The following is a 17,863-nucleotide window of genomic DNA, read 5'->3' as shown; positions in this document are numbered from 1 at the left end:
ACTTTGGCGTTCCGCCCTTTTTTCTATCGTGTCTAATGATTTTGGTTAATATGCACGAGAGAGAGAGAGAGAGAGAGAGAGCAAGACAGCGCTCGTGTAGTTTGAAGACTGTGAGTGCGTGACACTTGGGTGTTTCGCCCTTTTTCTATCGTGTTTAATGATTTTGGTTAATATGCACGAGAGAGAGAGCAAGACAGTGCTCGTGTAGTTTGAAGACTGTGAGTGCGCGAGCGCGCGTGAAACTTGGGTGTTTCGCCCTTTTTCTATCGTGTTTAATGATTTTGGTTAATATGCACGAGAGAGAGAAAGAGAGAGAGCAAGAAGCGCTCGTGTAGTTTTAAGACTGTGAGTGCGCAAGCGTGCGTGAAACTTGGGTGTTTCGCCCTTTTTCTATCGTGTTTAATGATTTTGATTAATATGCACGAGGGAGGGAGAGAGCAAGAAGCGCTCGTGTAGTTTAAAGACTGTGAGTGCGCGAGCACGCGTGAAACTTGGGTGTTTCGCCCTTTTTCTATCTTGTTTAATGATTTTGATTAATATGCACGAGGGAGGGAGAGAGCAAGAAGCGCTCGTGTTGTTTGAAGACTGAGTGCGCGCGCAGCCGGGGCTCTCTCTCGTACGCGCCCTGTCACTCACCGATCAAATAAGGCTTTGACAGCTGCCAAAAAAAAAAGATCAATGCAGAAAAACCCCTGGATTGGTTCTATAACGTTGGACAGAATGTTGATCCGGCCATCGCGTATATTCAGCGCACATAAGGTAAACGTTTTGCAAACGTTTTTTAGAGAAATAAGAACAGGTCGACGAATCGATGCACATATTTTGCGTCGACGTATTTTTTGCGTCGACGTCATCGATGACCTCGACGCATTGTCCCAGCCCTACAAAGTATGGCTGGTGGCTACAGGTCTGAGGCTATTAGCCCTGGCCGGTCTGTTTAAAGCACTGGCTCACACTGGCCCTTCAGTGGAAATGCAGCTGTTGTTTACAAGTAAGGTGTGGATCTTTGGGTACACAGCAGATTGGTTTGATTCACAATTCATAGGTTTTTGATTCGATTTAAGAGCTATTTTTGCAAATTCAGAACGATTAGATTCGAGTTGATCTACAAATTGGATTTGATTCGATTAATGATTCGATTCTGCTTTCTTTAAGTGCATTCAAAAGATTATTTCAGGGTATGTCCACACTAATACGTTTTCATTTGAAAATGTATATATTTTTCTCTCCGTTTTGGCCTTCCGTCCACACTGAAATGGCTTTTTAAGTCAGCGAAAATGTACCTTTTGGAAAACGCTCTCCAAAGTGGATAAATTTGAAAATGCGTCGTAGTGTGGAATGTGAAAACGGAGGCTTTTGAATATGATGACACATTTTTAGTCATGTGATGCAGTCATATGACCAATTCAGCCAAGATGGTGAACGACATTGTATAGCAGTTGTTTGGCACGTCTCCCAGTCTACATTCTCGCTGGCTTTGGCCACTTTATACTCCTGTGTTACTCGCAGCAACAACACACCTCACTATCGGTCCATTTAAAAAACTCTGTGCCTTTCCTCAACATTGCCGCAAAGTTTCAAAGGACTGGAAAGCAAATAGACGCCTAGCCGAAATGACGCAGGTCGAAGCTTTATTCATGCGCAGTAGGGGGATGTAAACGTTTTCATACGTTTCAGTGCGGATGAGCAACTTTTGGAAAACGTTTGAAAATGATAGTGTGGACGCGGAGCGTTTTTAGATGAAAACTCCGGATTAGTGTAGACGTAGCCTAAACACTTCCTTTAAGTTCTTTAAATGCTTAGTCAGGAGGCAAATTACACTGCAGCCTTTATGGAGTCAGAAAAAAAAAACACTTTTGTCCATTGTTAGATGTTAATGATATTATGGCAAGTGTATAAATTAATGTACAGGCTTACATTTTGTCACACCAGGGGCATAGTCATAATTTAAGATGTGAAAGAAATGTCAAATACGATAATTTTGTTTGTATGTTTTGTTTTATTATTTACAAGACATTATTCTCTTATCCCTTTGAATTGGTTATAAGAAATCAAAAAACTGCTGGACAATAATTAATAATTTGCGATCTATAATCTTACCTAATGGCAATTTTATGATTGGTTTATTTACTACAATCACCTATTTCCATTTTCAGTGAAGTAGAAACACATAATTTATAGTTTCTGTACTGTAGTAAAAGTCACTTAACACTGCATCATTCATAAACTGTATTTATTGTGTTTATTATCTCAACGTTTCATTGGTTCATTCTGCCTTTTATTTAGCTTAAACCTTGCGCTCTTATTTCACGGTTGTTGTTAATGCTGTGGTAATTTTAACACGTTCCTCCGAATATTTGGTTTAGCGACGTTGTTCAAATTCATTTATAATTCAATGTATGTTTTAGACACTTTCATTGTTTTTGTGTCTAAATTATATGGATTTAAATGTAGTTGGATCACACTGTAAAGTGAAACATCTATACCCATACATCTATGTATGGGAATGTTAAATTTAATATATTTTAACTGTTGTTAAATAAAATGCTTTTTTATTTAATCTAATTATAGTCTCATAGTTAGTTTAATAAATAAATGTAGTCATACTAAAGCCAGTTTTTCACTTACATCTATTTTATTACTAATATATAATATATCTTTATTAGGGGTGTAACGGTAAGCAAAAATCACGGTTCGGTACGTACCTCGGTTTTAAAGTCACGGTTCGGCTCATTTTCGGTACAGTAAGGGAAAGAAATGCAAACATTAAACTGCAGGTTGTGTATTACTATAAACTTTTTTTTTTACAATTTGTTTACACTTTTTTTAAAAATACTTTTTAATAAAATATATATAAAATAAAAAAAGAATAAGAAATAAAATACTGCTGCAAAGTTCTCCACTAAATAAAATACTCTCAGTCTCAAACCAATATCATATAATAAAATATAATGAAAAATATAAATAAATAACTATGATTACAGTGCAGCATTACCAATCCAAGCTTGTAGGCCTGCTCATATTTAAAAAATATATATAATTTTTCCAAAGTGTAAAATGCAGCATCAACAGTTTCAGTTTTTAGACCTGCCCAGATTTCGCTATAGCGTTGGACCGATCGGAATTAAGAGCAAAGGTCTGTTTAAATGCTGACGGGAGCTGCGTTTGATTTACAATCGTTTTTTTCCTAGTTGTAGTGATGTTCACACTCGCGTGATGCCTTTTGAAAACCTTAGGCCGGTGACACACTGGCATATTGTACCTGTCAAACATAGTCTATTTTTCCTAGGCTTCATATTTATGCTCAACATGAAGTATAGATATTGTTGTCGTGAAGACAAGATCCTGGTCTGTCGGTGGTCTCCCTCTATGTCACCTACAGTAGCAGCAGCAGCGCGCCAGAGCCGCTTCAGGCACGATTCTGGTGTGTAAAGACACAGAAAACGCGAGGCAGCCGTCACGCAACTGACACGCAGCAGAAACGCCACGCAGCCAGTGTGTCACCGGTTTTAGAATCAGCTGCAGGGCGGGATTTGCGCTGAACGCGGAGACTTCCGCCACTTAATATGTTCGTTTGGAAACACGAAAATGTGCCTACGTTCCGCAAACAAAATATTGCATTTGGTCATTCGGTACACACGTGCACCGTACCGAAAGCCCTGTACCGAAACGGTCCCGTACGAATACACGTACCGTTAAACCCTTAATATATATATATATATATATATATATATATATATATATATATATATATATGTGTATGTTTACTCAGGTTACTTGATTACCAAAATAATTGTTAGCTACGGCTCTAAATTAGTTAAAATATTTCAAAATATATAACAACATTTTTCAGCAAAGCTGATGACAGATACGGCTGCCAATTTTCTTGAGCCGATATTTGGAGCCGATACTGATTTTTCTCACTCAATTTACATCATAAAAATGACACGATGATACCAAATGTTACAATTTAACAATTTAATTTTTATTAATTTTTACAATTTAAGTCTCAATTTAAACTTAATATAGATGGGTGTACTGCATATGCTTAACGGTGCAAGGGTAAAAGGCTTTCATCAACAACTACAACACAGCCTTGATGATGCATTCCTTGCTGACATATTATAAGACATATATAATCAGGTCATCACAAAATGTCCTGACTGTCAACACAATTAAATAATTTAAGAAAACAATAAACTTGAAGAATTTCATGTGGGGGGGATACTTGAAGAACAAATATTTCTTCCTTTTATTCTTGCCTATTTTAAGAAATAACCAATAAAATGGCTAAAGTGAGAGGAGTCTCTTCAGATAAAGATTGTGTTGATTACATTATTCCAGTATTTGGCAAAAATCGACAGTTATTTTTATGTTTTCATTTATTCAAGAAGACTCAAGAGATTCATAAAAAAAACTGTGAAACATACATTAATTATACAGGAATTTATGAACGAGACCGAATTAATTTTAAACGTGTTTGAATTAATGATTCAAATGAGTATTTTTTTTTTTTTAAATCACTGGAACATGTTATTCTGTGTAGTTGTCTGATATATGTAATCGTGATCTCCATTTTAAACAAAACAAAAATGATTTTGTTTTGAAACCACGTGACAACCCCAATACCAATAACGTAATATTTAGCCCCTAAAATGCAAATTTTACCAAGGCAACCCTTCCAAAAAATGTATATTTTAACCCCGGGAAGCAATTTTTATCGGGGAACCTCCTGGAAACGCGATTGGATTAGTTTTGGACTAGTTTTGAGAAGCAACTGGGCAGGATTTGTTGTGAAAACCTGGCAACCCTGATCCGAACGCACGTGCTGGAGATATACTTCTAATTACAGGAGCGTCTTTATTGATGAGATGTGCATAAAAATCGCACATTTGTGTAGCGGTCACAAAGAGTGACTAACGTCATTGACAGGCGACTGCACTGCCCCGTGACACTGTTTAGAATGGGAATTTTCTCATGATGTACAAGTGGTTGAAAACATTAGAGATATTGTTAGTAATCAGCTGGACAAAATATATAACACTAGCCTAGTGGTTTTTGAATATTTTACTGCAAATATCTTACAAATTGTACCTTTTAATATTATGTTTGCGTGTGTCCCTTGTCTTTGTTGCTTCCCTTGAGCCAGGGGTCGTAACATTTGCAGCCACGAACTGCGCTCTCCACAATGACGAGGAAGTATCAGCAAAGGATTTCTAGCCCTTTACTCTACTACATATATTTATGTAGTATGCTATGATCCAGCTATGATCAGCTGTTCGGCTGAACAATGGCAAGCAGTTTTATAGAAGTGGCATTCGCGTTTTCCATTTTGAACCACAGTCTTTTTTAACTATAGTTGCACGCACATATAGAGCAACATGTTTCCACTTTCAAAGTTTATGGCAATATTTCAGCTAAGTCATACAGTTAAAAGATGCTTTGAAAGTTTAAAACTTACCAGAGCAGGCTTCCAGCACTCTTCTAGTGGGGGAGGGGAAGTGTGAACTGCAGCATCTCCATCTTACATTGATGCTTATGGAATATTATTATAAAATAAAAAAAAAAACGGTTTAAAGACTACAATAAAATAATACAGTGACAAATTCACCTATATTAATCTTGTTTATATAAAAACTTTTATTAATAAAATAAATAAGGATATGTTTTACCCTTGTTTAACACTCGTATGGATTTCACCTTAGGCTACCTTAACACAATCATAGTTTGTGGTTTATTATCTTATTAACCCTTGTGCATTGTTGGAGACGTTTTCGTCCACTAGGGGGTAAAGTTGAGTCTTATTTTGGCCACAACTTTCTCTGTGTTTGAAGCTAATGGAATGATTTTTGGTGACAAATCTTTTGACCCATATTTTGGGAAAATGCTTTGAAATTTTTCAAAAACTCAATGGTACACTGTGGGCAAATTCACTACCCTTTCGGGATGTCCGTGGATGAAAACATCCACTAAATGAAACTGCTGTAAAAATGTATCAGATAAATATTTTTTTCACATTTTTTTTTGCATAAATCTATTAATCAACCTCAGTCCTGATCAAAACTACCAAATGTTTAAAAAAAATTCCAAGATTTTAACTCTTTAATTACCAAGTTCATAAATGATGTCACTGATTTGGGGAAAAACACACAAAATCACATATTTTCAATATAAAAAGTGATTGTGGACTGGATTTTTTTTTTACCTTTAATCACAGTCTTGGTCATGTCAAAGATTAGTAACAAGATTGGCTTTGATGCATTGTTAGTTTTTGTGCAGCATTAGATTAAAAAAATTTTCTCCCTAATTTGTTGTTGGTTGCTGTTTTTGCCCCATTGACTTCGAATATAATGACATGTTTTGATTGCAAAGCCATGACACCATATAATCATGCATTCTTGATTGTGGTTTTCACTTTTGGGAAGAGGTAAAATTATTTTTACAGTTGATCACTAGGTGGGACCATTAACCCTTTAGATAGGCCTGTGCAAAAAAAAGGCATAGTTTCTGGCTTGTATGGAGTTATATGGAGTATAATGGCAAATTATAGTGTGTGTGTGTGTGTGTGTGATAGAGAGAGAGAGAGAAAGAGAGGGTGTGAGAGAGACCTTTGTGCGCTTACCTTGATGTACAGTATTTGAAAAAATCTAAATATGCACCTCATGCTCTCAGAACTACATGGAGTAAACAATAAAAAAAGAAGTGTGTTTATGCACCTGCTTCCTTTTGATGGTGAAAAGTACAGATGGCCTATAAGTAAAATGCTCCTCTTTTCTTGATCATAAAGCCAGTTTAAAACCTTAAAATCCTGTAAAAAATCTACATTGCATCAAATTTATGAACATGTATTATGAACCAAAATGCAATACCAACTTCAAATAAGCTGCAGCTCGCTGGAGGGGTCACGCTACATAATCATTTCTAAAACTTTGGTACAAGTCAAGCCCTTTCTCGTGTTGCTTGCTGCTCTTCTTACCATTAAATATCCAGCACGATGGCATGCAAGTGTTTAAATCCACGTACTTTGCTTTTGTTTAGTCTTTTCGCTTGTTAAGTCTGACGTCACATAGCAGCGCTTCCGTGTCCAAACGCTCTATCAGTTACCACGAGAAAACAACAAAAGGTGCTAATATAAACTCACAATGTGATAGAATACTAGCGAAAAAGTTATAATATTAACCTTTAACTCCATACCGAAGTCCCAGATAGCCAGACAATGAAAATATAAATATGAAAAAAATATATACAAATTATTTGTGTTTGGGACGCTGTGAGCACGGAGACTGTAGTGTATATTGTAAGTTTGAAAGCGTTTAACTTAAATTATCAATATGAATAAACAGTGCTCATAAACGGCTGCTGAGGTCATATTCTCAAGTGAAGCGAGTTGAGGCCTGGACCCGGAATCAGCGCTTCTTACGTCATCACTTAACAACCGAATAATTTCACCACCATTAAAAGGCAGCAGGTGCATAAATACACTTTTGTTTACTCCATGTAGTTCTAAGAGCTGAGGTGTACATTGTGATTTTCTGAAATACATTAAGGTAAGTGCGCAAAGGTCTCTCTCGCACACACTCTCTCTCTCTTTCTCACACACACACACATACACACTCAATATAATATGCTGTTATACTCCATACAGCTTCATATACAAGTCAGAAACTAAGCTTTTTTTGCACAGGCCTATCTAAATGGTTAATGGTCCCACCTAGTGATCAACTGTAAAAGTAACACATGTTACTTCTTCCCAACAGGGAAAACCATCAACAATCAAGAATCGCACACACACACAAACACTATAATTTGCTGTTATATTCCATATAACTCCATATAAAAGCCAGAAACTAAGCCTTTTTTTGCACAGGCCTATCTAAAGGGTTAATGGTCCCACCTAGTGATTAACTGTAAAATTAACAAATTTTACCTCTTCCCAAAAGGGAAAACCACAAACAATCAAGAATGCATGATTACATGGTGTCATGGCTTTGCAATCAAAAAATGTCGTTATAATGGAAGTCAATGGGACAAAAACAGCCACCAACAACAAATTAGGGAGAAAAAAATTAAATCTGTTGCACACAAACTAAAAATGCATTAAAGCCAATGTTGCTACTAATCTTTGACATGCCCAAGACTGTTACAAAAAGTAAAAAAAAATCCAGCCACAATTACTTTTATATTGAAAATAAGTCATTTTGTGTGTTTTTCCAATTAAAGAATTAAAATCTTGAATTTTTTTTAAAAACATTTGGTAGTTTTGATCAGGACTGAGGTTGATTAACAGATCAACCAGATTGCATTTTTTTATGCAAAAAAAAAATGAATCTTATACATTTTTACAGCAGTTTAATTGAGTGGATGTTTTCATCCCGAACAACTCGAAAGGGTAGTGAATTTGAACAATCCACAAGGGTTAAAACACATCAGCCATAGAATAGTACATTGGCAAATTTGCATATGCTATAAAAATATCTAACTTTTATTAACAAAATGAACATAAGGTTTAAAGACACTCACTTATATAAACAAAGAAATTAAAGTTTTCTTAAAAGTAGCTCTGTTGGATACGCCATCATATTTCAGTCTCCTCGCATCACTCTTGTCATGGGATCTCCCGTGGCTATATATCAATTACGTAACTTAAAAAATCACAAATGCTCTGTAGTAAATGGAGAGCACTTCACATTTGGTTTAAAGATCTGTATTGTTGATAACTTAAGGAATCTGTGATTAATTTCTTACAGATCTATGCGACCCTATTAATAAGATGGCATTTATTAAAGTGGAGAGTGAAGACATGAAGATTGAAGAAACATTCAGAGTCAAACATGAAGATACTGAGGAACAAACAGAGATGGAGTTTATTAAAGAGGAGAGTGAGGAAACATTCAGAGTCAAACATGAAGAAGATACTGAGGAACAAACAAAGATGGAGTTTATTAAAGAGGAGAGTGAAGACATGAAGATTGAAGAAACATTCAGAGTCAAACATGAAGATACTGAGGAACAAACAAAGATAGAGTTTATTAAAGAGGAGAGTGAGGAAACATTCAGAGTCAAACATGAAGAAGATACTGAGGAACAAACAAAGATGGAGTTTATTAAAGAGGAGAGTGAAGACATGAAGATTGAAGAAACATTCACAGTCAAACATGAAGAAGATACTGAGGAACAAAAAGGTTGGTTTTCATTATGAATGGTGAACTCAATCATTTGTTCCTTATTAAAATGTCCAACTCTACAGAAAATAATTATATTTTTTGAAGAGTGTCATTTGAGTTTTGTAATTGAATTTTTTTTATTTTGCATGGAGCTGGTCGCATTGTGTTAAGGTTGCCACCTTGAGCAAGGCAAAATAAGGGACACCCATTCATCCCCAAAAAAAATAACCAGGGAAAAAAATAATCAGTGTATCCGTTTATGAACTCATAGCTCAATAAATAGAAAACATGCTCATGTACAGGTGCATCTCAATAAATTAGAATGTCGTGGAAAAGTTCATATCAGTATTTCAGTAATAATTATATTTCAATAATTCTACTCAAATTGTGAAACTCGTGTATTAAATAAATTCAGTGCACACAGACTGAAGTAGTTTAAGTCTTTGGTTCTTTTAATTGTAATGATTTAGGCTCACATTTAACACAAACCCACAACCACAAATCTCAACAAATTTGAATATGGTGACATACCAATCAGCCAATCAACTGAAAACACCTGCAAAGGTTTCCTGAACCTTCAAAATTGTCTCTCAGTTTGGTTCACTATGCTACACAATCATGGTGAAGACTGCTGATCTGACAGTTGTCCAGAAGACAATCATTGACACCCTTCACAAAAAGGGTAAGCCAATCGTTGCCAGAGAAGCTGGCTGTTCACAGAGTGCTGTATCCAAGCATGTTAACAGAGGGTTGAGTGGAAGGAAAAAGTGTGGAAAAAAAAAAAAGATGCACAACCAACCGAGAGAACCACAGCCTTATGAGGACTGTCAAGCAAAATCGATTCAAGAATTTGAGTGAACTTCACAAGGGATGGACAGAGGCTGGGGTCAAGGCATACAGATGTGTCAAGGAATTTGGCAACAGTTGTCATATTCCTCTTGTTTGGTTCACCCAAAAATGAAAATTATGTCATTAATAAATCCAAACCCGTAAGACCTCCATTTATCTTTGGAACACAGTTTAAGATATTTTAGATTTAGTCCGAGAGCTCTCAGTCCCTCCATTGAAGCTGTGTGTACAGTATACTGTCCATGTCCAGAAAGGTAAGAGAAACATCATCAAAGTAGTCCATGTGACATCAGAGGGTCAGTTAGAATATTTTGAAGCATCGAAAATACATTTTGGTCTAAAAATAGCAAAAACTACGACTTTATTCAGCATTGTCTTCTCTTCCGTGTCTGTTGTGAGAGAGTTCAAAACAAAGCAGTTTGTGATATCCGGTTCGTGAACGAATCATTAGATGTAACCGGATCTTTTTGAACCAGTTCACCAAATCGAACTGAATCATTTTAAACTGTTCGCGTCTCGAATATGCATTAATCCACAAATGACTTAAGCTGTTAACTTTTTAAATGTGGCTGACACTCCCTTTGAGTTCAAACAAACCAATATCCCGGGGGAATTCATTTACTCAAACAGTACACTGACTGAACTGCTGTGAAGAGAGAACTGAAGATGAAAACCAAGCCGAGCCAGATAATGACTCGTTCACGAGTCAAGAACCGTTTCTGTCAGACGTGTCCGATTCGAGAACCGAGGAGCTGATGATACTGCGCATGTGTGATTCAGTGTGAAACAGACCGACACACAGAGCGCCTGAACCAAACTGATTCTTTTGGTGATTGATTCTGAACTGATTCTGTGCTAGTGTTATGAGCCAGGGTAAACCGAAGGCTTGAATGAATGGCAATCATCGCCAATGACGCCATTACGTTGAGAGCAAAAGAACCGGTGAACCGTTTTCTTCAACCGGTTTATTGAATCGAACTGTCCGAAAGAACTACTGGTGATCCGAAAACCGATGCAACCGGTTCTTGACTCGTGAACGAGACAGTCTTTTATTCGTTATCTGGCTCGGCTCGGTGTTCATCTTCAGTTCTCTCTTCACAGCAGTTCAGTCAGTGTACTGTTTGAGTAAATGAATTACTCTGGGATATTGGTTTGTTTGAACTCAAAGGGAGTGTCAGCCACATTAAAAAAGTTAACAGCTTAAGTCATTTGTGGATTAATGTGTATTAGAGATGCGAACCGTTTAAAACGATTCAGTTCGATTTGGTGAACTGAATGATTCTTTCGCGAACCGGATATCCAGACTGCTTTGTTTTGAACTCTCTCTCACAACAGACACGGAAGAGAAGACAATGCTGAATAAAGTCGTTGTTTTTGCTATGTTTTGACCAAAATGTTTTTTGATGCTTCAAAATATTCTAACTGACCCTCTGATGTCACATGGACTACTTTGATGATGTTTTTCTTACCTTTCTGGACATGGACAGTAGACCGTACACACAGCTTCAATGGAGCGACTGAGAGCTCTCGGACTAAATCTAAAATATCTTAAACTGTGTTCCAAAGATAAACAGAGGTCTTACGGGTTTGGAACAACATGAGGGTAAGTTATTAATTACATAATTTTGTTATCTGGGTGAACTAACCCTTTAACTCTAGTGCAATAGTTTGGCCCAGGACGTTTGGAGACAGACGCTTCGCATGTCCCAGCTCTCGCTAATATAATGAACCGTAAGACACATGTAAGGCTGCATTGTTCGGCTCGACCACAGGTCAGTAGTGGCAGCGTAAAAGTCAATTCCCTTCAACTCGCTTATTATCTTTTGCCGAGTGTTGTTATACAGCTGAGGAAGAGCAACGTCAGAGAAATACTTGCGGCTAGGTACTGTATATCGAGCGTCCAAAACTTTCAGCATGTTGTTAAACCCTCTCTTCTCAACAGAGTAAACTGGCAGCATATCCGTAGCTATGTAGAGGGTAATTGCCTCCGTTATGGCTATCCACCTTGCCCCGCTCTTCTCATTCGGTACACTGTTTGAAAAGCTTTGTTGAAGAGTTGTTTGTTTTGAAAATGGGGTGCTAGCGCTAACGCCACTAGAGTGGTTTTCTTTTCGAACAACAGCCTTAAGACATAGTTTGCATCGAGGTGTTGTCTGTTCCTCATCAGATGTCATAAATCCAAACCAACTCCACATGACTGAAGTCGAAGAGCATTTTTTTTGGAAGGAGCTGCTCTCTTTTGCAAGCTGTTTCTGCCATGTTGTTTGTGTATGCATGCGCTGTCCTCGGGAGAGGGGAGGGGCAGTGGGCTGCGCCGCAGGGAGCGTGCTATGGAAACCCTGAAGGAAGATTTGGCGAATTCAAAATGTATGTATTGCGCTATACGGCAGAGGGGGAGAAAAAAAAATCAAAAAATCTATTTTTTGAAAACATGAATCGATTTGACCTAGCAACTCACAATTTTTAAATCAAATCGATTTTTTTCCCAGCCCTAAGTCCAGCGTACGGCCATTAGGTGTGCTCTACTTATAAAGCGATGTTGAGCAGACCGACCGGTTAATGGAGGCTTTGATATCATATACCTGCAGTGCCACTTTAAGTTAAACCTTTTGTTTGGGGTGTTTGGCGAGTTCCATCACAATATATACATCATTCAAGCCGACCAATCAGGTTGAGAACGTATCACTATGCCTTTTGGTTTGGTGTCTTTAGGTTCACTGTCAGAAATGTCAATGTGAACGCTTCAGCGGATCAGGACCAATTGTATCAAAATGTATCATTTACTTTTTTGGTCCGGACCACATTAACAAATTGAACCCAACACACCCTTAAACAGCACAGGTTTAGCACATGCTGCTTTAATGGTGTGATCTGAATACACTGTTGCTACAGAAATAAAGATGCCAAAATGCAATATTCAAGTGGGCTTCTCTAATACTTTTATATGAAATTGGTTTCATTATATTTGCTATTACTTTTATAAACAGTGCAAATTACTTATGTTGATTAAACTTTGAACTTTATAAAATATGGGACAAATCATGTTCCGTAATGATTTAATATGGGACGCATCAATTTACTTATAAATACCGGACGATTCTGAATTTAAAGGGATAGGTTGCAACCCTACTTAGCGTGGACAGACTTGGAGATTACATGAACCATTACCTTTAAACATGCAACTAAGATCTTATTTTTATTTTTTTTATCATCATCGCTTTCAGAAATTTTTAAAGATCACATTTAACATTTCCTTTAATAGCTTAGTGTGTATAAGATTTATGTGTTGTTGGTTTTGATGTTTGTTCTTTGTGCCATTATAAATGGTGTTAATTTGGATTTGTCTTTTTTTGCATTAGACCTGATGACACTGAAAGAGGAGAGTCAGGAACTCGATGAAAAGGAAGATCATTTTCAGAATGAGAAATATGATTCCATGACTGGAGAAAAATCATTTAGGTTGTTACATACTGAAAAGCCTTCACAAAGTAGAGCTCAAAAGACGGAAAATATAAGTTATTTCTCCTGCCAACAGTGTGGAAAGAGCTTCATTAAAAAAGAAAACCTTAAAAGACACACAACAATTCATACAGGAGAGAAGCCTTACAAATGCTCTCAATGTGGAAAAAGTTGTAAACATAAACAGCACCTCATTGACCACAAGAGGATTCACTCTGGAGAGAAACCTTTCACCTGCCAACTGTGTAGAAAAATGTTTAATAGTAAATCAGACCTTGAAACCCACATAACAATTCACAGTGAAGAGAAATCTTTCGTATGTTCTCTGTGTGGAAAATGTTTTAATAATAAACAACACCGCGATGACCACATGAGGATTCACACTGGAGAGAAACCTTTCACCTGCCAACAGTGTGGAAAGAGTTTCAATCAAAAAGGAAACCTTAACAAACACATGAGGATTCACACTGGAGAGAAACCTTTCACCTGCCAACAATGTGGAAAGAGTTTCAGTCAAAAAGTAAACCTTATGAAACACATGAAGATTCACACTGGATAGAAGCCCTTTACATGAGTTTTGGATGTAAAGTAGCCCTTAAACATGTTCAGTCACACCGGTGTGATTACTGTTCAGTCTGTCATGTGATTAACTGCTAAATTCAAATATGCTTTTCTAGTTAGCCTTCACTTGTCATATCCCTTTCAGTAAAGCTATAGTAACCATGACTGTAGTAACCATAGTTTTACTAAAGAAGGTTCTGTTACATTTAACAAAAGTTGTGCAATGGACTTCTACAAAATAAAAAATAAGTTACTATTCTATGATACAGACTTTTGTAGCACTTTTTTCCCATATCAGTTATGACAGTAATACTATATACCAATATAGTGTACTTGACTATTCTTTAGAAACCATAAACGTAGTTAAGTATATAATATAAATGGAATGGTAACAATTACTATACAATTTAAATGAATTATTTAACCTGTTAGCCAGCACCCCCGATTATGGGATTCACAGCTAAAAGTGCTCTACCTAATTTAGTATTGTAACAGTTCCTTACTTATTTTTGTTACACACATAATTTTGGTGTCTTTGGAAAGAAGACCCCTGGGGCTTTATTTTTTATCAACCAGATTTGATAATCCTCAAAAATATTAAAAGTTATAAATACTGATATATATATATATATATATATATATATATATATATATATATATATATATATATATTTTAGTGCTGTCAATCGATTAAAAACTTTAACTAATTAATCACACATTTTTTCTGTGATTAATCGCAATAAAAAAAGAAATGTTTTTGTACATTTTTAATATATTTTTTAATGTAATAATTTCACAGTTAATCAAATTAATGTAGAAACAACATAAGGACAGTATATTTTAAATACTTGTTTAAATGGCATCTTTTTATGAATGAAGGCCAGTATTACTACTGATTAATACAGCTACTGATTTTTTTTTTTTTTTACATTTATTATTAGGCTTCAAAAATATAACATTTTTTAATTTAAGTAAACTTAAAACAATGCTAACATAATAAATGTCATGTTTACTCCTGCCCTTCCTGTCTTAACAGTTAGGAAATATACAGAAATGTAATAAAGTTATAAAAGTTATATGCAGTCTGCACTGCATAAACTATAAATTAAATAGTTAATCCTTATTAAAGCTACAAAAGTTATCTTTATCAGTTATCAGTTTTCTCTGTTCCCTTTGTTCTTTAACTTTACTGACAGGAAGCTTTATTGGCTGCTGTCCCTTTAAGAGCAGACAGACACGCGGATCTCACCGTTTATATACTGTCTATGGATCTCGCCTCATTCTCTCACAACTCTTTTTGTTCATTTTAGACTTTATATAAATCATTTAAGATTGCTCTTATGAGGATAATCGACAAAACTGGCACTTTGGGATGTTTATTGTTAGTTCAAGCGCTTAAGAGAACTGGATTCTGGCGCCCTGTCTATGCATTGTGTGTGTGTGTGTGTGTGTGTCACATAAGGGCATTCACAGACAGCGCATTCTCTTTTGTCTTGCCACGCTTGAAATGTTTAAAAGCATTTAAATGAATAAGAGCGTGATCATATAATGTAAAGCTAGCCAACGGATGGCAGAAAATACCGGTGCTGCGTTAATTGCGTTAAATATTTTGACACGTTAAACCAGACAAAAATTAATCGCATGCGTTACCGCGTTAACGTTGACAGCACATATATATATATGTATATATATATATATATATAAAACATGAAATGAGTCCTGGAGCAATCTAGAAAAGTAATGGGTTGAAAGCCACATCCTGCAAACATTTTTCTGAGACTATGTCTACACCCCCACCCCCCAAAATATAAAAAATATTTACCAATTGTATTGAAGGCTTCTACAAACTATTTAGTCATTAAACATACCACTGCATGGGTTTTTTTAAATTATAAATGATTAGACAGAAACTTAGAAATCTTATAAGTGATTTATTTGAGCACTAGAAAAATAAAATGAGAATAATTTGAGTAAGAAAATAAGAAAAAAAAAAAATTTAACTTTTTTTGCCAATTACAGAACATCCTGAGATTAACTAGAAATGCAACATTTACAATGAATTACGATGCAAATAAGTGCAGATGTGCTGATGGCCACTTATACAGATGGTAATAACACAAATGTGCCATAATGTAAATAATCCACTCTCTCTATTCATATAGACGCATTCACTTTGATAGCCGTGATCATTCAGTAATAGCTATATTAGGGGTGATTTGCGCTCAAACAGATGGTAATCATGCAGATACATTCACATTCAACATAAAACACACTCTCACATATATAAAAACTGTTGAAAAATAAAAGAAACAAAGAAAAAGGCGATCGCTATAAGTTCCGCCTCCATCAGCTGACAGGTGCGTCAGAGCGCGTCACGAGGGAGCGCCAAAATTCAAATATACTATCTTTCGCCTGTCTTTCATTCATTCTTTTTTTCCGGTGGATCATCTCATTCTGTTTGTGACACTGTACACTGCAAAACCATGCCGTTTTTTTACTACCAAGACGCAGTTTCTTACCGTGAGTTATTCCATAACAGACGCAAACAAATCATTTCTTCTGTCGCTGAAGAAATGAAACCTAAACAAAGGAATTATGATCCATATAACAACGTTATTGCTTCGTTGGACTAAACGTGCTTCATGAGATGTCGTTCAGTGGACCCTTACCTTTCTAACTAAACCGGGATTTACAGATGTGGATGTGTTTATGACTCGTTATTACGACGGATCTGGTATGTACTGCGTTTTTATTCTTCATGTTTTTATGTGTACTGCTTACACAAATGTAGCAAATACATTCTTTATAAGCTTTCCACTGAAAAACAGCAATCTGTCGTCGATGCTTGAGGCTTAGATCTTTATAATGATATAGTTTGTCAAGATTAAATTTGTCCCGTGTCATTTAATCTATTCGTAAACATTGACACGTGCGAGTTGAGGGGAGTTGAGGATGCGGTTGTACAGTTGTACTACAAGTGGTAAATAATATATATATATATATATATATATATATATATATATATATATATATATGCTTAAAGGCATAGAACAGCAGCCAGAGAGCTAAATGTAGTTGCCCCCCAAAATATGCGTGTTGAGAAGAAAAATGCAGAGCGACCGGGAGAGCCCGTGCAGTGTTCGACGAGAGCTGCGACTCACAATTTCTTACCGGCGAGCCCTCCGTGCCACTTATGAGAGGAGCACGATGACGGATATCAAAAAATAAGGGACTCTTGCTGCCTCCGAAGGGAGCTGCGGCTCTGCTGCACCGGAAGGGAGAGTCTCTCTTGCGGCTGAGTACGAGGCGCGGTTTGGTGCATCTGATGGAGGGCGCTCACTGCGACTGAAGGGAACCAGCGGCTGTACCCCATTGGGAGGGAGATCCCAGGCCGCCATTGAGTATGCGACATAACTCGGACAGGGGGTTCACACTGCGACCGAAAGGAGCCGTGGGTCTGCTGTACCGGTAGGGGAGCCCAGTCCGATGAAGAAGACATGACTGTTGGAGGGACTCTCACTCTCACTCTCACTGCGACTCTGCTGCACCGGAAGGGAGAGTCCCCCTTGCGACTGGATATGAGGTATGATTTTAAGCGTCGGATGGAGGGCTGTCACAACGTCCGAAGGGAGCCACTGCCCTGCTGCACCGGAAGTGAGATGCCCTGTCCGATGCTGAATAGGCGAGGAGATTGTAACGATGGCTGGAGGGCCCTTACTTTGACCGAAGAAACAATAACTGAGAGGCTTCGATTAATCAAGTAAACAACATGATTTAATTTAATTTATTTTTTCATGTCTGATGAACAACGACAGAGAACAACGATCTGA

At 36.8% G+C, this 17,863-nt stretch overlaps 2 protein-coding genes across 2 annotated transcripts in view; both read left to right on the top strand.

The window, feature by feature from the left end:
- LOC132106088 (gastrula zinc finger protein xFG20-1-like) overlaps positions 1–17,863 on the top strand; it is a 257,526-nt gene that overhangs the window by 119,748 nt on the left and 119,915 nt on the right. Inside the window, exon 2 of the mRNA XM_059511716.1 lies at positions 8,856–9,182. Within this exon, the coding sequence (XP_059367699.1) occupies positions 8,856–9,182 (327 nt within the window). The remainder of the gene's footprint in view (positions 1–8,855; positions 9,183–17,863) is intronic.
- Positions 9,148–14,299, top strand: LOC132106151 (gastrula zinc finger protein XlCGF7.1-like). The gene is made up of 2 exons (XM_059511808.1): positions 9,148–9,202; positions 13,373–14,299. Exons 1-2 carry the CDS (start codon positions 9,196–9,198, stop codon positions 14,029–14,031), a joined length of 666 nt encoding a protein of 221 aa, XP_059367791.1. The 5' UTR covers positions 9,148–9,195; the 3' UTR covers positions 14,032–14,299.

Source organism: Carassius carassius, chromosome 26, assembly GCF_963082965.1.
Source record: "Carassius carassius chromosome 26, fCarCar2.1, whole genome shotgun sequence".
Classification (NCBI taxonomy): Eukaryota; Metazoa; Chordata; class Actinopteri; order Cypriniformes; family Cyprinidae; genus Carassius; species Carassius carassius.
Note: the sequence above shows the minus strand (reverse complement) of the source record. Positions and strands in the feature narration are given on the sequence as shown.